At 48.1% G+C, this 23,716-nt stretch overlaps 1 protein-coding gene across 1 annotated transcript in view; it reads right to left on the bottom strand.

The window, feature by feature from the left end:
• Window positions 1-22,460, bottom strand: part of LOC120946832 (nebulin related anchoring protein) — a 170,777-nt gene extending 148,317 nt beyond the window's left edge. The window contains exons 1-3 of the mRNA XM_040361581.1: window positions 22,204-22,460; window positions 13,313-13,407; window positions 3,673-3,760 (exon numbers count right to left, since the gene is read on the bottom strand). Of these exons, the coding sequence (XP_040217515.1) occupies window positions 3,673-3,760; window positions 13,313-13,407; window positions 22,204-22,275 (255 nt within the window). The 5' untranslated portion in view covers window positions 22,276-22,460. The remainder of the gene's footprint in view (window positions 1-3,672; window positions 3,761-13,312; window positions 13,408-22,203) is intronic.
• Between the last annotated feature and the right edge of the window lie 1,256 nt (window positions 22,461-23,716).

Here is a 23,716-nt window from a genome sequence, read left to right as displayed (position 1 = left end):
CAGCACTGATAGGCGGCACTAGTATGCGGCACTGATGGGCACTCATAGGCGGCACTGATGGGCACTCATAGGCGGAACTGATGGGCACTCATAGGCGGCATTGATGGGCACTCATAGGCGGCATTGATGGGCACTCATAGGTGGCACTGATGGGCACTCATAGGTGGCACTGATGGACACTGGGGGGTGGCACTTGTTTATTTACTATTTTGCCAATCAGTGCCCATGTTGCCAGTCAGTGCCCATTTGTGGGAACTGATTGGCATCTATTGTGTCTATTTTTTGACATGTGGATGGCCATGGGGGATGTACCTGGCCATCCACATGTTGCCCCCTTCCCTGGTGGCCCTTTCAGTCATCAGGTCCTGGCGCTCCCCCTTCCCTGGTGGTCTAGTGTGGGCACCTGAGGGGGGGCTGCGCTGATAAACAATTAGCGCGAACCCCCCCTGTCAGGAGAGCCGCCGATCATCTCTCCTCTACTCGCGATCAACGGCTCTTCCTGTTTACATCGTGATCAGCCGTGATTAGACACGGCTGATCACGTGGTAAAGAGCCTCCGCCAGAGGATCTTTACCGAGATAGGAGATGCAGGAAAAAAAAAGGGAATTTTGGCCAGTAGATGGCGCTACATCATACAAAATAGTTCTATAAAAAAAGGTATGTAGTGAGTTTCGTTGGAGCCGCACGTCACATTTTTAGCAAACACTTTACACACAGATCACTTTGGGGGAGATTTACTAGAACTGGAGCACTCAGAATTTGGTGAAGCTGTGCATGTTTTGTTTTTTTTGGAACGGCGCATGCGCCATCCGCCTACATTTCCCAGTGTGCATTGCGGCTAAGTACGCCGCACAGGCCTATTGATTTAGACGTGGATGTAAATGGCGTAAATCCCTATTCACGGACGACTTACGCAAACAACCTAAAATTTTCGAATTTCGAAGCGGGAACGGCGGCCATACTTTAACATTACTATTCCAACTATTTGTTGGAATAACTTTAGGCCTGATAAAGCGTTATGTAAACGGTGTATCAGTACTGCGTCGGCCGGGCGTACGTTCGTGAATAGGCGTATCTAGTGATTTACATATTCTACGCCGACCACAATGGAAGCACCACCTAGTGGCCAGCCTAAATATTGCACCCTAAGATAGGACGGCGCAAGCCGTCGTATCTTAGATATGTTTAAGCGCGTCTCTGTTTGAGAATACACTTAAACATAGGTCGGCATAGATTCCGAGTTAGGTCGGCGTATCTACTGATACGCCGACCTAACTCTACCTGAATCTAGCTAATTGTCTATAAATGTTTGTAAAAAAATTTTGCATTTCCATTTTAAACTGAATTGGTTATTTTACAAGGTAATTGTTTACAATCACTTTAAATAGGTAACCTTGGTAGTAGTTTTTCCTGCTAAGCGCTATATACTGTTTAATTTTTATCACACCACAGAGCAAAGCATACACAATACACAATCAGGGCCGTCTTTAAGGCAGGGCAAAAGAGACAGCTTCCCTGGGCCCTGTCATTGTTGTGGGGCCCAAAGCAGCTGCCTCATACTTGCCAACTATCCCAGTTTACATTCTCTTGTCCTTTGAAGTTTTAATCATGTGCTGTGTCCTGATATCCCAGTGTGAAGTGCTGCTACTAATGCTGACAAGCTCTGCCCTATTGTTGTGTACAGATGACTCACCTGCAGATTCTGGGCCAGATTCAGGTAGCCCAGCGTAAAGATGTGCCGGCGTAACGCATCTCCTATACATGACGCCGCCGTAAAATAGGGCGCAAATTCCGTATTCATAAAGAACTTGCGCCCTAAGTTACGGCGGCGTAACGTATGTGGGCCGGCGTAAGCCCGCCTAATTCAAATGGGGATGATGTGGGCGTGTTTTATTCAAATTAATGGTGACCCCGCGTATTTTACGTTTTTTAAGAACGGCGCATGCGCCTTTAGTGAAAGAATCCCAGTGCGCATGCTCGAAATTCCGCCGCAAATCGTCATTGCTTTCGACGTGAACGTAAATTACGTCCAGCCCTATTCGCGAACGACTTACGCAAACGACATAAAAAATTCAAAATTTGACGCGGGAACGACGTCCATACTTAACATTGCGTGCGCCTCCTAATAGCAGGAGTAACTTTACGCCGAAAAAGCCTAACGTAAACGACGTAAAAAAATAGCGCCGGGCGTATGTAAATTTGTGAATCGGCGTATCTAGGTCATTTGCATATTCTTCGCCGAAAATGACAGAAGCGCCACCTAGCGGCCAGCGTAAATATGGACCCGAAGATACGACGGCGTAAGAGACTTACGCCAGTCAGATCTTAGGCTAATGTCGGCGTATCTTGCTTTCTGAATACAGAAAGAAGATACGCCGGCGCAGCTTTGAATTTATGCGGTGTATCTATAGATACGCTGGCGTAAATCCGTGCTCAATCTGGCCCCCTGTGTTTACATGTAAATAACCGTCATTCGAATGTAAATAACGGGAGCATTCATATGTAAATAGCTGAGGCCGGCGGCATTCATATGTAAATATAGGCGGCATTCATATGTATGTCATGCCCCTCTGCAGTGAAGAGATGATGTGCTATAACCTCTAGCAACCAATTAGTGAGCAGTATTACTGTACAGTAATTTTTAGCAACCAATCAACAAGAAGAAATCATGTGCTTTAACCTCTAGCAACTAATCAGTGAGCCGTAATGTGTGCTGTAACCTCTAGCAACTAATCAGTGAGCCGTAATGTGTGCTGTAACCTCTAGCAACTAGTCTGTAAGTGGTAATGATATGCTGCCAGGGCTGGACTGGGACAAAAATTTGGGCCTGGACTTCATCCAGACTGGCCCACTTTGACAGGTTTCTCCCATGGCGGCCGGACAACTCCCGCACCAACCCCCCCGGCCACCCAAGCCTCCCCCCCTTTTCACTAGCCATTCTACTTTATCAGAGTAGAACGGCTGGTACTGGTCCTCTTATAGGCAGTACCAGTGGGGAAGCTAGACATTATTTCACCCGGGGCAAAGAATCAGTCCGGTGCCCCCCCCCCCCCCCCCATGGGACAAGATTAGGCAGAAGTGAGAAACTCCCAGGCCATAGCTGTTGAGTCAGCTGTCTGTCCCCTCCCCCGTGCTCCTCTGTCATCCCCCATGCTCCTCTGGTCCTCCCCCTGCGTCTCTGTTCCCCCCAGGTGAGCGCTGCAGGAAGGGAGAGACAGAGGAGCGGAGGGGGGCGGTGGTCTGCTGTCACTGAAGCCGGCCCACTGAGCCATCGGCCCACCGGGAAACTCCCTGTAGTCCCAATAACCAGTCCATCCCTGTATGCTGTAACCTCTGGCAACCAATCGCAATCACTGCCTGATCTGATACAGTAAACTGATTTGAAGTCTAGCTGATATTTATTGTATGTCTCAGAGTAGGTGGACAGCAAAATTGCATGGGGGGGGGGGGGGGGAGAACATTTTTGCCCAGGGTCCAATCAGCATTAAAGACAGCCCTGTACACAATACACAATGCACCTCCAGCTGCTGTTTAGATTGACATTTGGGGGCAGTAAAGAAAAGGATCGACCTCTTCTCTTTACTGCCCCCTGTTGCCCGTGTGGGAGAGACCTAAATGCCATCCGGTTTGTCCTTCCATCTCCTCTAAATTGTATATTTTCCCATCACTGACCTCACTGACGGCCTCTGACTGCTTCTTGGCGTTCATGTTGAGGGGGGTATCATACACACTGGTAAATGTATTAATCTTTGGGTTGTGCCTGGAAAGAGAAGAGAAACATTTGTATCACAATCACAAGTGTATCATTTCTAATTAGACATCAATCTCCTAGATCTGGGGATCATATGTTACATTTCTGATTTCTTTGTTCATTTTTCTTTGTGAAATCAAATCTGTAAAGATAATATCTGTTTCACCCCTAAACACATCCTTTGGAACATTCCATTTCTGCTATGAGAGTATTGAGTGTACCGCTGACGTTACTTAAAGAGTAACTCCACTTTTATTGAGAAAAAAACATTCCCCTCTGGGGTGATCTATGTACATTGCATGGATTTTAACAAACTTTGTTGCAGATTCCTACCTTTTGTTATTCTGAAGAAATCCAAACCGCTGGCAACAAAAGTGAGTACACCCCTAAGTGAAAATGTCCAAATTGGGCCCAAAGTGTCAATATTTTCTGTGCCCACTATTATTTTCCAGCACTGCCTCAACCCTCTTGGGCATGGAGTTCACCAGGTGCCACTGGAGTCCTCTTCCACTCCCCCATGATGACATCACAGAGCTGGTGGATGTTAGAGACCTTGCGCTCCTCCACCTTCCATTTGAGGATACCCCACAGATGCTCAGTAGGGTTTAGGTCTGGAGACATGCTTGGCCAGTCCATCACCTTTACCCTCAGCTTCTTTAGCATGGCAGTGGTCGTCTTGGAGGTGTGTTTGGGGACGTTATCGTGTTGGAATACTGCCCTGCGGCCCAGTCTCTGAAGGGAGGGGATCATGCTCTGCTTCAGTATGTCACATTACATGTTGGCATTCATGGTTCCCTCAATGATCTGTAGCTCCCCAGTGCCGGCAGCACTCATGTAGCCCCAGACCATGACACTCCCACCACCATACTTCACTGTAGGCAAGACACACTTGTCTTTGAACTCCTCACCTGGTTGCTCCCCCACACGCTTGACACCATCTGACCCAAATAAGTTTATCTTGGTCTCATCCGACCACAGGACATGGTTCCAGTAATCCATGTCCTTAGTCTGCTTGTCTTCAGCAAAGCTGGTGCTGCCAACTTGCCCAGGTTAAGGGAGAACCCCACATCTTCTATTAATGTTGGACACTAGCTATTTTGATCAGGCTTTCGGTTAATGGTGTGTGCAGACGTCCGCACTGTAGTGCCTGCTATAGGCAGATACCACTGTGGTTTCCTGCTATTTCACCTTACCTGGCCTCTCATTGGCAGCATATTTGTACTTTTGCCATTTTACTCAGACAGTGTGAACATGAGAAATGTTTGTGATATTAAAGCGGAGGTTCACCCTAAAAACATGTATTTAACATTCCATTCAGCATAATTCCAACATTTACACTATGCCATTTTTTTTTTTTTTTTGCTATACATACCGTCCGGTATTTTCCACCCGGCTTCCGGGTTTTCACTCCCGCGGTAGTAGGCGTTCGTATGCAGAGGCTAGATGATTGACGCCTTGTGAAAAACTTCCACCCGGCGCATAAGGCGCGTCCACCAGTTTTCCGAAAGTAGTCGAACTGCTAGTCGGCTCTATACGGCGCCTGCGCCTGCCGTGTAGAGCTGACTGCGCAGGCGCCGTATAGAGCCGGCTACTTTTGGAAAACTGGTGACGCGCCTTTATGCGCTGGGGGGAAGTTTTTCACAAGGCGTCAATCATCTAGCCTCTGCATACGAACGCCTACTCCCGCGGGAGTGAAAACACGGAAGCCGGGTGGAAAATACCGGACGTATGTATAGCAAAAAAAAAAACGGCATAGTGTAAATGTTGGAATTATGCTGAATGGAATGTTAAATACATGTTCTTAGGGTGAACCTCCGCTTTAAGTGACCACGTTGTCTCTTAACTTTTTATTATCATGTAGTCTGTGAAATTGTGCTTTTTGTTATCACTCCATTCAATAAAGTTTTTCCACTGAGGGTGAAACTGCGGTTTCCTTATTCCCTTCCTGTTTCATGAATTCCTTTTGGGGTTTCCCCCCCCCTTTTTTGGGACAGTATCAATAGTGTTTGGGAGTTGAAGGGAGTAACACCACCGAATATATACGGTGAGTCAGTAGTGTACCCCTCCCTGTGTTGATACAACATTGTATCACATATCAGGATACCTATGGTGCTTTTTAACCAATTTCCTGGAATTCCAATGGGGACACCTGATGTAAGGGGGCACTCCGATGGGGATAATTGATTTAAAGCGGTTCTCCACCCTAAAGTGGAGTCCCGCTGATCGGAACCCTCCCCCCCTCCGGTGTCACATTTGACACCTTTCAGGGGGGAGGGGGGTGCAGATACCTGTCTAAAGACAGGTATTTGCACCCACTTCCGGCCACACGATACGGGCAAAAGACGGGCATTCCGTCACATCCCGTCTTTCGCCCGTTGTGTGCTGGGAACACTCGGCTCCCAGCACACAGCGTGTGAGCCAATCGGCGGGCGCAGCGCGACTCGCGCATGCGCCGTAGGGAACCGGGCAGTGAAGCCGCAGCGCTTCACTTCCTGGTTCCCTCAGCGTGGATGGCGGGGGGAGCAGCAGAGTGACGAGCGATCGCTCGTGCTCTGCTGCGATCGGCGCTGGACTCCAGGACAGGTAAGTGTCCTAATATTAAAAGTCAGCAGCTGCAGTATTTGTAGCTGCTGGCTTTTAATATTTTGTTCCCGTGGCACATCCGCTTTAAGAGGGGTCTCTGATGGGGATAATTGATTTAAGGGGGAACTCCGATGGGAATAATTGATTTAAGGGGGCACTCTGATGGGCATAATTGATTAAAGGGGGCACTCTGATGTGGACAGCTAATGTAAGAGGGGACTCTGATAGGGACACCTGATGTAAGGGGACACATGTTTTGTTTAATCATCTAATGACAGTCTAATACATACTAGTGTTCTCTGTTCCCCCTCTGCACTACCTGTTGTTTCTAGGTTGGAACTTATGGTACAGAAGTGAGTGGATGGGGAATACTGGTTCCCTGCATTTATATTATCCTGTTGATATTGTGCCCCCTGAAGCCACGTACACACGATCAGTCCATCCGATGAAAATGGTCTGAAGGATCGTTGTCCTAGGTTAACCAATGAAGCTGACTGATGGTCCGTCATGCGTACACACCATAGGTTAAATAACCGATCGTGTCAGAACGCGGTGACGTAAAACACAACGACGTGCTGAAAAAAACGAAGTTCAATGCTTCCAAGCATGCGTCGACTTGATTCTGAGCATGCGCAGGTTTTTAACCGATGGTTTTGCATACTAACGATCGGTTTGACTAGGGTTGTCCCGATACTGATACTAGTATCGGTATCGGGACCGATACTGAGCATTTGTGCGAGTACTTGTACTCGCGCAAATGCTCCTGATGCCTGACCCGATACTTTTTTTTCCCGAGAGCTGGTGCAGTGCGGGTGGAGAGGGGGTGGAGTGGGGGTGGAGAGGGGGTGGAGAGGGGGTGGAGAGCGGAGCAGAGCAGTCCTCATATGGAGGAGAGCTGCTGCCGCTGCCGCCTAGTCCCCTAAGACAAAGCCAAGTCCCCCCCCCCCCGCCGCTGCCGACATCTAGTTAATTTGCGCTGGAGAACACAACAGCTTTCATTTGAATAGCTGTGTGTTCCCCACCGCGCCTCATGTATAGACACTCCCCCTTGCCCAGAAACTTTGACAGACAGATCATCCGTCCAAGGATTGGACGGGTGATCTGTCTATCAAAGTGCCCGGGCAAGGGGGAGTGTCTATATAAGACGAGGCGCGGCCGGGAACACACAGCTATTCAAATGAAAGCTGTTGTGTTCTCCCAGCGCAAATTAACTAGATGTCGGCAGCGGCGGGAGGGGGGGGACTTGGCTTTGTCTTAGGGGAGACAAGGCTGCATTAGGGACATGGCTGCATCAGGGACATGGCTGCATCAGGGACATGGCTGCATCAGGGACATGGCTGCATCAGGGACATGGCTGCATTTAGGGACATGGCTGAATTTAGGGACATGGCTGAATTTAGGGACATGGCTGAATTTAGGGACAAGGCTGCATCTAGGTACAAGGCTGCATCTAGGTACAAGGCTGCATTTAGGGACAAGGCTGCATCTAGGTACAAGGCTGCATTTAGGGACAAGGCTGCATTTAGGGACAAGGCTGCATTTAAAAAAAAGTATCGGTAATCGGTATCGGCGAGTACATGAAAAAAAGTACTCGGTCCTAAAAAAGTGGTATCAGGACAACCCTAGCTTTGACCTATCGGTTACCATCCATAGGTTAAATTTTAAAGCAAGTTGCCATTTTTTTAACCTAAGGTTAAATAACCCATAGGGCCTACACACGATCGGTTTGGACTGATGAAAACGTTCCTTCAGACTGTTTTTATCGGTTTAACCTATCGTGTGTACGAGGCTTGACTCTTTATACTGCACCACCAGATCAGATAGGCTAGATCTCGCCCTGATTCAAGTGTGTGTCTTCCATCATTTCTGATCAAACTAAAAATGACTGCAAGGTTTATGAATTGGGTTTTCAACAAAAAGTTGATTTATTTTTTTCTTAAATTTTTTTTAATTTGGTGAATGAAGTTATTCAAAGCACCTTTATATACTGTACTGTACACCCATGAAAACAAAGTAATGTGTGGGAAGTCTGAGGCAGCCCTGGGGTTGTGTATTCCAGAAAACACTGGAAGACAGAGGATCAGGTGGACTCAGCCTTCTGATCTGTAACCAGATCTGTATGTGTACGGAATGCTGTGCGACATTCCCTCCATCTTGGAGGTGTGACTCAGCTCAGTGTTCCATTACAGTTACAATCAGGGCTTTTTTTTCTCAGAAAATAGATGCAGGAACTCAACCACGACCCCCCCCCCCTCCCCAAAAAATTCTCCCCTCCACACTCACACCTTTCAATGTGGGAGGGTGTTCAAGGGGCATTAAATATCAAGAGTGCATTATGTGCAGATTGCAGAGTTCTGGGGGGGTTACACAGAGTGCAGAGTTCTGGGGGGGTACACAGAGTGCAGAGTTCTGGGGGGGTACACAGAGTGCAGAGTTCTGGGGAGTTACACAGAGTGCAGAGTTCTGGGGGGGGGGGGGGTAACACAGAGTGCAGAGTTCTGGGGGGGGTACACAGAGTGCAGAGTTCTGGGGAGTTACACAGAGTGCAGAGTTCGGGGGGGGGGGGGGTAACACAGAGTGCAGAGTTCTGGGGGGTTACACAGAGTGCAGAGTTCTGGGGGGGGGGGACACAGAGTGCAGAGTTCTGGGGGGGTTACACGGAGTGCAGAGTTCTGGGTGGGGTTACACAGAGTGCAGAGTTCTGGGGGGGTTACACAGAGTGCAGAGTTTTGGGGGGGTTACACAGAGTGCAGAGTTCTGGGGGGGTTACACAGAGTGCAGAGTTCTGGGGGGGTTACACAGAGTGCAGAGTTGGGGGGGTTACACAGAGTGCAGAGTTCTGGGGGGGTTACACAGAGTGCAGAGTTCTGGGGGGGGTAACACAGAGTGCAGAGTTCTGGGGGGTAACACAGAGTGCAGAGTTCTGGGGGGGGGTAACACAGAGTGCAGAGTTCTGGGGGGATTACACAGAGTGCAGAGTTCTGGGGGGGGTTACACAGAGTGCAGAGTTCTGGGGGGGGTTACACAGAGTGCAGAGTTCTGGGGGGGGGGTTACACAGAGTGCAGAGTTATGGGGGGGTAACACAGAGTGCAGAGTTCTGGGGGGGGGGGGAACACAGAGTGCAGAGTTCTGGGGGGATTACACAGAGTGCAGAGTTCTGGGGGGGGGTTACACAGAGTGCAGAGTTCTGGGGGGGTTACACAGAGTGCAGAGTTCTGGGGGGTTACACAGAGTGCAGAGTTCTGGGGGGTTACACAGAGTGCAGAGTTCTGGGGGGGGGTTACACAGAGTGCAGAGTTATGGGGGGAGTAACACAGAGTGCAGAGTTCTGGGGGGGGTAACACAGAGTGCAGAGTTCTGGGGGGATTACACAGAGTGCAGAGTTCTGGGGGGGGTTACACAGAGTGCAGAGTTCTGGGGGGGTTACACAGAGTGCAGAGTTCTGGGGGGTTACACAGAGTGCAGAGTTCAGGGGTGCACTACACACAAAGTGCAGCGTTCAGTCTTCTTCCACAACTGCTTACCTCTGCATCCCCCATCCACATCTCACTTTCACTCCTCTTCTGCTGACCTTGGTGTGCAATCCCCCTACCCCATCTTCTCCCCTCTCCTTAAATGCTCCACCATCTTCCACATGTCTTACTTTTGTTGCTGTATTCAGCTGGGGTGTTGGCATCTGCACTGCACAGCAGGCACCTGCATCTTCCTTGTCCCCCATCCTGCATTCAGTGGGAGCCGCTCAGGAGATCAGACCTTTGGCAGCCATTGGGAGACAAGCGTTCACTTGTAAACACAGAAGCTGAACTTTTGTGTTTACAAGTGACAATGGTGAGCAGGGAGCGGAGGGCCTGAGCCAGAGGTGGTGGAACTGAGTTCCACCAAGTTACAGCTGAAAAAAAGCCCAGGTTACAATACATTTAATTTGTTCCTTACTACCACCCCCTATAAACACTCATGGTCTCCTAGATGGCTGTCTTCTGTCCTCCAACCTTTTGGGGAAACCAAATTGAAGGACAGCCTGACACGTAAGTATATGTGTGTTTCTAGATGTCTTATACTGGATGCTAATGCTTGTTCCAGGTCAATGACACACAAAACAATGGGGTAGATTTAGGTAGATTTGCGCAGTTTTTACGGAGGCGCAGGGCACTGTTTTTGCCCTGCGCCCCCGCAAATTATCTGCTCTACCCTTGATTCACGGAGCAGTAGCTCCGTAAATTGCGTGGGCGCACCGGCAAAATGCCCGGCGTAAGCGCGCGCAATTTAAATGATCCCGTAGGGGGCGTGGATCATTTAAATTAGGCGCGTTACCGCGCAGAGCGTAGTGCGCATGCTCCGTCTGGAAACTTTTCCGACGTGCATTGCGGTAAATGACGTCGCAAGGACGTCATTTGCTTCAAAGTGAACGTGAATGGCGTCCAGCGCCATTCACGATTCACTTACGCAAACAACGTACATTTCAAATTTCGCGACGCGGGAACGACGGGTATACGTAGCATTGGCTGCCCCTGCTAATAGCAGGGGCAGCCTTACGCAAAAACCAACGTACGCAAACGACGTAAACTGCGTACGCAGGGCTCCCGTAGGGTTGTGAATCGGCGTTAGTATGCAATTTGCATACTATAAGCTGACCACAACCTAGCGGCCTGCGTAAGAATGCAGCCTAAGATATGAGGGCATAAGAGCCTTATGCCAGTCATTTCTTAGGCTGCAGTCGGCGTATCGAGGTTCCTGAATCAGGAGCATTCGATACGCCGGGGCAAGTAAGCAATTGCGCTGCGTAACTATGGTTACGCAGGCGCAATTGCTCTCTGAATCCGGGCCAGTTTCTTTAGGGCCCATGTACACTTTGGCATTATGGTAACTTGCACTCTTCCAGGTTCAGTAACGTGTGTAATATGTTTTGCAGTGTTGTGGAACTTCCACTTTAAGTGATGGTGACCCCACATTTGGCATGTCATTTTGGGGGGGGGGGGGGCGGATACCCAGTTTTTATGGGCACCCAGCTAATAGGCTGAAATTGCACCGCACTGCAGCTGGATCACATGGTACTTTTGTACCATGCAATCTGGTGCAGTCTAATGCATTGCGTTGGCGACCTGGTGCCATTAACATTATATTGAAACCCGCTGCAGATCGCAAGGGTTTCCAGCAATGCATTCTAGCGTGAACGGGCACCAAAATAATCCCTGACGATCCTGCTGTAAAGGTCCATGATCAGGCACTTCCTGTCATAAGGTGACAACACTCTGCCCCTGTCTGCCAACTGAGCTCCTGCATTGTCACCCTGTCACACAGGCTTCTGGTGGAGACTATAAATGACTGTTTTAACACACAGTCACTATCAGGAATCCAGCCCTGAGAAATGCCACCTACAGCCGTAGCCAAAAGTTTTGAGAATGACACAAATATCCATTTTAACAAAGTCTGCTGCCTCAGTTTTTTTGATGGTAATTTGCATATATACACAGTGAGGAGAAGACTTCTGGAGGATGACCTGGTGTCAAGAAGGGCAGAAAAGAAGACACTTCTCTCCAGGAGAAACATCAGGGACAGGCTGATATTCTGCAAAAGGTCCAGGGATTGGACTGCTGAGGACTGGGGGAAAGTCATTTTCTCTGATGAATCCCCTTTCCGATCGTGTGGGGCTTCCCGGGAAAAACCTTGTCCAGAGAAGAAAAGGTGAGCGCTACCATCAGTCCTGTGTTATGCCAATTTAACCCTTTCTTAAAACGCTAACGGGGTTAAAAGCGTTCCGCTAGTGGCCGAATAGCGCAGCTAAAACGATGGTAAGCGCCGCTTTTTAGTGGCGCTTTACCGATAACGCGGTCAGCTGGCAGTGTGAAATAGCTCTTGAGATAATTCAGCTTCACTCCATGCCCATATAAATATAGCCTAGAGAATGTACAGACCCCCCTTCAGCACAGACCCCTCCATTCAGCACAGATGGACCCCCCTATTCTGCACAGACCCCCTATTCTGCACATACCCCTACATTCAGCACAGATGGACCCCCCTTCAGCACAGACCCCCCTATTCCGCACAGACCCCTCCATTCTGCACAGACCTCCCTTCAGCACAGACGGACCCCCCTCCCCCCATCCCATTCAGTAACTCAGATCAGCCATCAGCGCGGCACAGGCACAGCAGGTTCCCTCCCCCTGTGTACACATAAACACCGGAGGTGGAGGCGGCTTCACTCTGCTCGCTGTGCCTGTGTGACATCCGGGCCGAGACCGCTCAGACAGCCCGCGGCCGCTAGACTCTTGAACACCTTCTCGATTTTCCAGTGGGGGTCAATTGCCCCCCCTTGCCCTATGGAGCGGATGCCCATGACTAAGTGGCTGGGGGAGCAAAACATAACAATTTTGGGTCCATGGCCAGGAAACTCCCCAGACCTTAATCCCATTGAGAACTTGTGGTCAATCCTCAAGAGGCAGGTGAAAAAAAAAAAAAACTCAAATTGTGACAAACTCCAAGCATTGATGATACAATAATGGGCTTCCATCAGTCAGTATGTGGTCCAGAAGTTGATTGGCAGCATGCCAGGGAGAATTGCAGAGGTCTTGAAAAAGAAGGGTCACCACTGCAAATATTGACTCTTTGTATAAACCTAATGTAATTGTCAATAAAAGCCTTTGACACTTATGAAATGCTTGTAATTATACTTCAGTATACCATAGGAACATCTGACAAAAAGATCTAAAAACACTGAAGCAGCAGACTTTGTAAAAATTAATATTTGTATCATTCTCAAATTTTTTGGCCCTGGCTGTACATGTAGACAGGAAGTGGCTGCAAAGATACTACAGGAGATTAGCAGTGCTGAGATGTAACGTACAAGTTTATATAAAAAAACATGTTTGTGATACACAGTGCACAGAGCAAACTAAATATCATTCCATTAGAGCTTACATCAAATTTAAGGTTGCACACAATGGACACATGGCTACTATCAGCCTAAACATTTGACTTACGCCTGGCAATATGGCTTCTTCTGGTGACTGACGAAGTTGTTGACGGTCAGGATCATTTTGCAGACTTCGCAGTGGAAGCACGCCTTGTGCCAGGTCTGGAGAGGAGGAAAAGAGGGTAGTTTAATCAGTAACTGTTGAAACCTGAGGATCAGCTTGGCAGGCAACTAGCGTTTTCAGAAGGAGATCAGTGGTGACAACTTCTACATTTCTCTTTATAAAAAAAATAAGTAAAAAAAAGGGGGTTGCCATCCGGGGCCCTGGAGGACACCGGACAATGCTCGGCGCCTGCCGACAGGACCCGCTGCCCCACCGAGACAAGGTAAGTGCTGGGCGGGGGATGCACACTGGCAGCAATGGATGGGCACAGTAGCGGCAATTGATGAGCACACTGGCAGCAATTGATGGGCACAGTAGTGTCAATTGATTAGCACAGTAGCGGCAATTTATGGGCACAGTGGCTGCATTTGATGGGCACAGTGGCTGCATTTGATGGCACAGTGGCTGTGTTAGATGGCACAGTGGCTGTGTTAGATGGCACAGTGGCTGTGTTTGATGGCACAGTGGCTGCATTTGATGGGCACAGTGGCTGCATTTGATGGCATAGTGGCTGTGTTTGATGGCACAGTGGCTGCGTTTGATGGGCACAGTGGCTGCATTTGATGGCACAGTGGCTGCATTTGATGGCACAGTGTATGCTTTTGATGGCACAGTGGCTGTGTTTGATGGCACAGTGTCTGCTTTTGATGGCACAGTGGCTGTGTTTGATGGGCACAGTGGCTGCAATTGATGTTTTTTTTTTTTTTCAGTTTGTTTGCGCCCCCCCAAAAAATGTTGAGCACCAGCCACCACTGACTTCAACTAAGATTTTTTAGGGGGGGCGTGTTTAGCATGCCCAGTGTCCAAAACTGGTTAAAGCATACCTAAACTTTTTTCGTTTTGGATACACTAGGGAATGCTTGGAACCCTTCCAGTAAAAACGAAAGATCTACATAGAGGAAATGAAGACCTCCCTCTAGTGATAAGTAAAGATCTACGGTATATGGAGGGATCAGGACCTCCTTCCTTCTGCTGGTGACCCCTCTAGTGATAACTAAAGAACTATATTGAGGATTCAAGACCTCCTTCTTCTGCTAGAAACCCCTTTAGTGATAACTAATGATCTATATAGAGGAATCAGGACCTCCTTCCTATTGCTGGGGACCCCTCTAATAGTCAATAAATATCTATACAGAGTATCTATTGATGCACCCCAGAAGTTCCCAATAAATGCAAAAGTTCTATGTTTTAGTGGAGCGCATGTTGCAGAGCGTCCTATGCAGCATATCATATATCAGGTGTACGGGGGGGGGGGGGGGGAAGCAGCTGGAAGAAGTTGGCCAGATACACAGAGGGCCGGGACAGAAATAGACGCTCTGCGCAGATCCAGGAACCGGACTACAAGGGAACCCTGCTCTTCCTGTACTACCAGCCTGGGGTTTAAAGCTGAACTCCAGGAATGATTTTTATTGCATTGGCTATTGGTCCAGCTTGGCACAGTGTAAGTTTTCATATCTCATCCCTGATGGGCCGCTGAGGAAGCCAACAATCACTGTAGTAGTCAGCACTGCTACAATGATAGCCGCAATCTATGCAGCATACTTAGGGCCACTTTCACACTGAGGCGCTTTACAGGCGTTTTATTGCTAAAGATAAAGCATCTCTTTTGTCGCTCCAGTGTAAGAGTCTGAGTGCTTTCACACTGGAGCGGTGCGCTTGCAGGATACACTCCCGCAAGCTGCATCTTTGCGGCGGTGGCGGCAGGGGTGTATAGACTGCTCCTCCACCGCCCCTGTCCACTGAAATTAATGGGCAGCTCTGCTGAAGAACCTGCAAAGTGCTTCAGCAGCGGCGCTAGACGGGAGATATTGACCCCTTCTTCAGCCGCTAGCGGGGGTTAAATGCGTCCCACTAACAGCCAAAAAGCGTTGCTAAAACAATGGTAAATCGCTGCTAAAACTAGTGGCGCTTTACCGCTGACGCCCCACCACCCCAGTGTGAAAGTAGCCTAAAGCCCTGTACACACGACCGGGATTCCCAGCGGTATAAAGTCCGCCGGGAATCCCGACGGGAAAACCGAGAACCTGTTCGGTAACTTTCCCTGTGTACACACGAGAGGTTTTCTCGTCGGGAAAACTGCGGGGAGAGCTTTGGCCGGGAATCCGTGTATGCTCCTTCGCAGTGCTTCCCCAAAAGAAAACTGCCGGGTTTAAAACCGCCGGGAATCCCGGTGGGAAAATAAAGAGCAGGTTCTGGAAAACCGGTCGTGTGTACGAGGCTTTAAACTTTTTCTGAAAGAAACACAGAGGGCTGGATTCACGTAGATCGGCGCATTGTTACGGCCGCGTAGCGTATCGTATTTACGCTACGCCGCCTTAAGTCAGAGAGGCAAGTGCTGTATTCACAAAGCACTTGCCTCCTAACTTGCGGCGGCGTAGCGTAAATGGGGCCGGCGTAAGCGCGCCTAATTCAAATGAGGATGAGGGGGCGTGTTTTATGTAAATGATTGGTGACCCGACGTGATTGACGTTTTTTACGAACGGCGCATGCGCCGTCCGTGTACATATCCCAGTGTGCATTGCTCCAAAGTACGCCGCAAGGACGTATTGGTTTCGACGTGAATGTAAATTACGTCCAGCCCCATTCACGGACGACTTACGCAAACGATGTAAAATTTTTACATTTTGACGCGGGAATGACGGCCATACTTAACATTGGCTATGCCACCTAGGGGGCAGCTTTATCTTTACGCGGCGTATCTCTTACGGAAACGGCGTATCTTTACTGCAACTGGCAAATGTACGTTCGTGAATCGGCGTATCTAGTCATTTACATATTCTACGCCAAAATCAACGGAAGCGCCACCTAGCGGCCAGCGGAAAAATTGCACCCTAAGATACGACGGCGCAGGCCGTCGTATCTTATCTAGGTTTAAGTGTATCTCAGTTTGAACATACACTTAAACTTACGACGGGCTTAGATTCCGAGTTACGTCGGCGTATCTACTGATACACCGGCGTAACTCTTTGTGAATCCAGCCCCGAGTGTTCCAGTCTGACCAATCTTATCATGATGTTGTTCCCTGGGCTTCAACACTGATGCATAGTACATACGACTATTTTTGCTGTCGGAAAAACTGCCATGATAGCTTTTGGCCGGGAAAACCGGCTGTGTGTATGCTCCATCGCAGTTTTCCCGACAGGAAAACAGCCGGGAATCCAATGGGAGCATATCGGCTGAGTTTCCCGACCAAAGCTCTCATGGCAGTTTTGTGAAGGGGAAAAAGCTACCGAGCAGGTTCTCGGTTTTCCCGCAGACTTTTTACCGCTGGGAAAACCGATCGTGTGTACAAGGCATAAGAGATGGATAGATATACACACACTATATTGCCAAAAGTATTGGGACGCCTGCCTTTACACACACATTGGGCCAGATTCAAGAAGCACTTGCGCCCGCGCAACCATAGGTTGCGCGGCGCAAGGGCTTACTTGCTCCGGTGTAACGAGTGCTCCTAATTCAGGAACCTCGTTACACCGACTGCAGCCTAGGATCTGACAGACATAAGCCTCCTTATGCCTTCACATACCAGGCTGCATTCTTGCGTTGGCCGCTAGGGGGCGCGGCCATTGTGATCGGCGTATAGTATGCAAATTGCATACTACCACCGATTCACAAAAGTTGCGCGGGCCCTGCGCACGCAAGGTACGGAGTTTCCGTACGGAAACTTTAGCGCAAGGTTGCTCCTGCTAATAGCAGGGGCAACCGATGCTAAAGTATAGCTGCGCTTCCCGCTCGTGAAATTTAAATTTCACGTCGTTTACGTAAGTGATTCGTGAATGGCGCTGGACGCCATTCACGTTCACTTAGAAGCAAATGACGTCCTTGCGACGTCATTTGCCGCAATGCACGTCGGGAAAGTTTCCCGATGGAGCATGCGCTGTTCGCTCGGCGCGGGAGCGCGCCTAATTTAAATGATTCCCGCCCCCGGCGGGATCATTTACATTAGGCGCCCTTACGCAGGGCTAATTAGCATAGCGCACGCGCAATTTACGGAGCTACTGCTCCGTGATTCGCTGGGCAACTCGAAATATTTGCGTGGGCGCAGAGAAAAATCTTTGCTCTTTGCCCACGCAAATATTGCTCAAATCTACCTGAATCTGGGCCATTAACTTTAATGGCATCCCAATCTTAGTCCGTGGGGTTCAATATTGAGTTAATATTATTATTATACAGGATTTATATAGCACCTACATGTGCACGTCGCTTTACAACATGGGCGCAGACAGTACACTTACAATACAAATCAATACTAGAGGGCTCAGAGGGCCCTGCTTGTTACAGTTTTACAATCTAGAAGTGTTGGCCCACCCTTTGCAGCTACAATATAACAGCTTCAACTCTTCTGGGAAGACAAGGTTTAGGAGTGTGTCTATGGGAATGTTTGACCATTCTTCCAGAAGCGCATTTGTGAGGTCAGGCACTGATGTTGGACGAGAAGGTCTTGTGGACGGCCTTCCCAGAAGAGTTGAAGCTGTTATAGCTGTAAAGGGGGGGCCAACTCAATATTGAACCCTACGGACTAAGACTGGGATGTCATTAAAGTAGTTCATGTGCGTGTAAAGGCAGGGGTCCCAATAGGTTTTTTAATATAGGCCCGGATTCACGTAGCACTTACGCCAACGTATCTCGAGATACGCTGCGTAAGTGCACATATGCGCCATCGTATCTATTCGCCTGACTTTGAAAGCAAGATACGCCTGTAAATAGGCTTCATCCGACCGACGTAAGTTTCCTACGCCGTCGTATCGTGAGCGCATATTTACGCTGGCCGCAAGGGGCGCTACCATTGATTTACGATTCGAATATGCAAATGAGTGAGATACGCCGATTCACGAACGTACTTGCGCCCGGCGCATTAATATACGCGGTTTATGTAAGGCTTACGTCCGGCGTAAAGTTATTCCCCATCTATGAGGCGCAACTAATGCAAAGGTATGGACCAGGGAACAGCCGTCGTATTTTACGTCGTTTACGTAGTAGTACGTGAATAGGGCTGGGCGTAGGTTACGTTCCCGTCGTAGGCATTGATCCGTCGTATCTTAGGGAGTAGTTTCGACGTGATTCTGTGCATATGCACTGGGATGCGTCCACGGGCCGTTCGTTCGGCCCATCATTTGCATGGGGTCACGCTTCATTTAAATGGATCACGCCCACTTCCACCTACTTTGAATTAGGCCGGCTTACGCCTACGATTTTACGTTACGCCGGCGCAACGTTGGGAGCAAGTGCTTTGTGAATACTGTGCTTGCCTCTCTGTGTTACGTTGGCGTAGCGCATATGAGATGCACTACGCCAGCAGAAATATGCGCCGCTGTCTGTGAATCCGGCCCATAGTGTGTATATATATATATAGATAGATAGATAGATTACATTTGCTTTACGAATGAATTATTAATCCCCATAATGGGTCTAATATTGTATTTCCTATGATCGTCAGTACCATCTAGTGGCCATAATGTGATGTTTTGTGTAAAAACCACATCAGCAAAATACTGCATGATGGCCATTAGGTAGAGCTGATGAACATAGAAAAACCACATATTAGACACATTGGGGTGGATTCAAGAAGCAATTGCGCCTGTGTAACCATAGGTTACACAGCGCAATTGCTTACTTGCTCCGGCGTTACGAATGCTCCTGATTCAGGAACCTCGTTACGCCGACTGCAGCCTAAGATCTGCGCGGCATAAGGCTCTTATGCCCGCATATCTTAGGCTGCATTCTTGCGATGATCGCTAGGTGGCGTTCCCGTTGTGCTCTGCGTATAGTATGCAAATTGCATACTAACACCGATTCACAACGTTGCGCGAGCCCTGCGTACGCAATTTACGTAGTTTCCGTACGGCGGTTTTTGCGTAAGGCTGCCCCTGCTATTAGCAGGGGCAGCCAATGTTACGTATACCCGTCGTTCCCGCGTCGCAAAATTTGAATTTTACGTAGTTTGCGTAAGTGATTCGTGAATGGCGCTGGACGCCATTCACGTTCACTTTGAAGCAAATGACGTCCTTGCGACGTCATTTGCCGCAATGCACGTCGGGAAAGTTTCCCGACGGAGCATGCGCTCTACGATCGGCGCGGGAGCGCGCCTAATTTAAATGATTCCCGCCCCCTACGGGATCATTTAAATTGCGCGCGCTTGCGCCGGGCATTTTGCCGGCGCGCCCGCGCAATTTACGGAGCTTCTGCTCCGTGAATCAAGGGCAGCGCAGCAAATTTGCGGGGGCGCAGGGCAAAAACGTTGCCCTGCGCCTCCGTAAATAATGCGCAATTCTACCTGAATCCGGGCCATTATGGGGATTATTTGTGATGACTGTATGACTGCTGAGGCATTTGCACTGCAATTTTTTTATATATATATATATATATAAATAAACCCCTAAGTCCCAGTCCTGACCCTGTACTCATTTTAGACCAATGACACAAGACGCATCAAACCACTGGATCAGAATAAAATCCAGGCAACTAGCATTTTCAAAAGCAGGGGCCAGCTGTGACAGTATATATATATATATATATATATATATATATATATATATATATATATATATATATATATATATATATATATATATGTATATATATATATGTATATATATATATATATATATCCTCCGGTCCTCTACACCAGGGGTCTCCAAACTGCGGCCCAGAGGCTGGATGCAGCCCTTTGCTTGCCTTCATCTAGCCCTTGGTGCACTTCTCCTTCACTGATACAAGACACTATTCCTTCCACTGACACCAACAATGGGGCACTATTTCTCCCACTGACACCAATGATGCATTGTTTAATCCCACTAACACCAGGATAATTTCTACTCCCAATGGCCACAGTCCAGCCCCTGTAAAGTCCGAAGGACAGTATACTGGCCCATTGTTTAGAAAGTTTGAAGACCCCTGCTCTACACTGATAGCACTTTTCTTTATTACCTTTTTTCTTTACTATTTGTCAAGCCTGCCCCTCCTTTCCGAGGCGAATGATGTGCACCATGCTTCCATTTCCTCCTGAGACACATCACATATCCTAAGAGGTATAGCCTTTCATTCAGCAAAGGAGCAGGGGGCAGGCCTAGCGGTGTGTCATCAGGAGGCAGCCTCGTAATGATGTCACACCAAAACATGGTGGCGTGGGACTGAGCGCTGTCAGAAGAGAAGAGGATCTCAGCAGTACAGTGGGTGGATGAATATCTGAAATGTGCACAACACACCACCAGGTGTGCAGGTTTTTTTTTTCTTTTTTTTTAAAGGGGTAGGGTGAAAATACACTATACAATGTATCTAAACCCAACTACATTTTCTGTCTTTTCCCCTTTAATTTTACCTGTTTGTTCTGCCAGTAACAGTTTATGTCCGAGGCTGACATTACTCACTCACTGTACCTATGTGGGAGCAGTCTATGACAGGCCATGTGTTAGAACTACAGAATACCTCCCCCACTCCCCATCACTATAACATAAGTGGGAGGTCTTCTGTAGTCCTCAGAGATAACTAGGAGCAATGCAATGTATAACAGTAAGTGCACATTCATTTGTTTTCTTCCCCCTTCCTTCCTTTTCTCTTTCTTTCTTTCTTTCTTTTTTTCTTCCTTTCCTCTTTCTTTTTTCACCCTTCCTGTCCCCTTCCTTCCCTCTTTCTTTCTTTATTTTCCCTTCCTTTCCCCTTCATCTCCTCTTTTTTTCTTCCCCCTTCCCTTCCTTTTCCCTCTTTCTTTCTTCCCCCTTCCCTTCCTTTTCCCTCTTTCTTTCTTCCCTTCTTTTCCCAATTCTTCCCTCTTTCTTTCTCTTTCTTTCTTCCCCCTTCCTGTCCCCTCCATTCCTTCTATATTTGTTCCCCTTCCCTTTCCCATTCCTTTCCCCTTCCTTCCCTCTTTATTTCTTTCTCCCCCTTCCTTCCCCCTTCCTTACCCATTCCTCCCTTTCCCTTTCCTTTCTTCCTTTCTATCTTTCTTTTCCCTCCCTTCTTTCCTTCCTTCCTTTCCTCTTTCTTTCTTCCCCATTCCTTCCCCTTTCCTTCCATTCTCTCTTTTTTTTCTTTCTTTTTTTCCTTTCTTTCTTTCTTTCTTTCTTTCTTTCTTTCTTTCTTTCTTTCTTTCTTTCTTTCTTTCTTTCTTTCTTTCTTTCTTTCTTTCTTTCTTTCTTTCTTTCTTTCCCCTTCTTTTCCCCTGCGTTCCCTCTTTCTTTCTTTTTTCCCATTCCTTTGTCTCTTTCTTTCTTCACCCTTCCCTTCCCCTCTTTCTTTCTTCCCCCTTCCTTTCCCCTTCCTTCCCTCTTTCTTTCTTCCCCCTTGCTTTCCCCTCCATTCCTTCTATATTTCTTCCCCCTCCCTTCCCATTCCTTTCCCCTTCCTTCCCTCTTATTTCTTTCTCCCCCTTCATTCCCCCTTCCTTCCTTTCCTTTCTTCTTTCTTTCTTCCTTTCTATCTTTATTTTCGCTTCTTCCTTCCTTCCTTCTTTCTTTCGCCACCCTTCCTTTGCCCTTCCTTTCCTCTTTCTTTCTTCCCCATTTCTTTTCTCTCTCTCTCTCTCTCTCTCTCTCTCTCTCTCTTTCTTCCCACTTCCATCCCCCTTCCTTTCCTCTTTATTTCTCCCTCCTTCCTTTCCCATTCCTTTCTCCTTCCTTCCTTCCTTCCTTCCTTCCTTCCTTCCTTCCTTTCTTTCTTTCTTTCTAAATAATATGAACACTAAACCATTTCTAGACAGACAAACTTCAGATAGGAGATACAAGTGGATACAATTCTGCACTTCCATACAACGTGGTCACCAATACATAGGAGGAAGAGACACCAGAACAGGCACTGACCTGGTCGATGCAGTTAATCTTCTCCGCTGGGTACACCCCATATCCGCAGCGGGCACAGGGCACAACATTCATGGTGAATGTGGTGGTACGGAGAACAGAACCACAGTGGCAGGGAAAGTTGTAGGTCCAGGCAGCGTTGGGTGGCTGACAGCTGAGATCAGCTCTCGTTAATGTCCCAGTTTGTCTCTGACCTTCGTGCAGAGTCAGATGTGTCCACTTCTTAAATCTGCCAGCTATGAAGAGGTTCTATTTATGTTCTCCTGTGACGGGTGCAGCTAAACCTTTTATAAGGGGTGGAGGGGGACACCTCATTTGTGACGGCTAATTCTAAAAACGAGAGTGAAGTCATCTAGATACGTAACAAAAGTAGACAGAGCCGTCTGTAATAATATGATTGTATCTTCCACCGTCATGTCCACAAGAATTGGACTTTTGTTTGCATCACTACAGAGGAAAGTGGTTCTGATTCCCCTATATAGTGTAGATCTATAGTTATCATTAGTAGGCTGGACAGGGACAAAAAAATTCCCTGGACTTCATCCACTTTAATTTTGAAAACACGCACAAAAACAGCATATAAACTATACTCAATTGCACAAAAAAACATAAGTAAAAACATTCCACTGTTGGGCATAGGACAGGGCATAACCACACCAGTGCCCATTAATGCAGCCTCACCAGTACCCATCAGTGCAGCCAAACCAGTGCCCATTAATGCAGCCTCACCCGCTTCCATTAATGCAGCCACACCAGTGCCCATTAATGCCGCCTGATCAGTGCCCATCAGCACAGCCACACCAGTGCCCATTATTGCAGCCTGCTCAGTGCCCAACAGCACAGCCACACCAGTGTCCATTAATGCAGCCACACCACTGCTCATTAATGCAGCCACACCAGTGCCCATTAAGGCCAGGGCCAGATTAAGAACATCATAGTCCTGGTGCTGAGGATTTTGGTGGGGCCTTTTATAAATAATAAATAAATGCGTGGGAATGACATGAACGCAGCCCGGCCAAGGCAAGTGACCAATGGCACAGAACCCAGAAGGAAGACCGGGTGAAGATGTAAGCGCCCGGGCCCTGCCTGATTCATCACAGCGCAGCACTGGAGGGCTCAGTCTGAAAATGTAAGTGTACACTAATGTGCTAATATGCTGTGCATACTTGTACGTTGTGGCATAACCTACCCAGGGCCTCTAAAAAGTAGTAATGTCAGGAAAGTTTACTACCGCTTTATTATCACAGGATCCCAGGAGCCTCTCATGGGGCCCCCTACTGACCCGGTGGACGGTGGCCCTTGGGCAGTGCCTAAGTGCACAGTTGCCAACATTTAAAAAATATTTTCAGGGACACTTTTTTATATAAGTGCTATATTTAGAGTAGCTGAGATCCCCGATGTTCCTCTATACATCATAGTAGTAGTCACACAATTAAAGGAGTACTAATAATGGGGCTGAACAAATATGAGAACTGAGATTTCCTTTAGTTAAACTAACAAAAGTGTGTCTATTCTA

The sequence above is a fragment of the Rana temporaria genome, chromosome 8 (assembly GCF_905171775.1).
Source record: "Rana temporaria chromosome 8, aRanTem1.1, whole genome shotgun sequence".
NCBI lineage: Eukaryota > Metazoa > Chordata > Amphibia > Anura > Ranidae > Rana > Rana temporaria.
The sequence above is the reverse complement of the archived record's forward strand: the minus strand, read 5'-3'. Positions and strand labels throughout refer to the sequence as shown.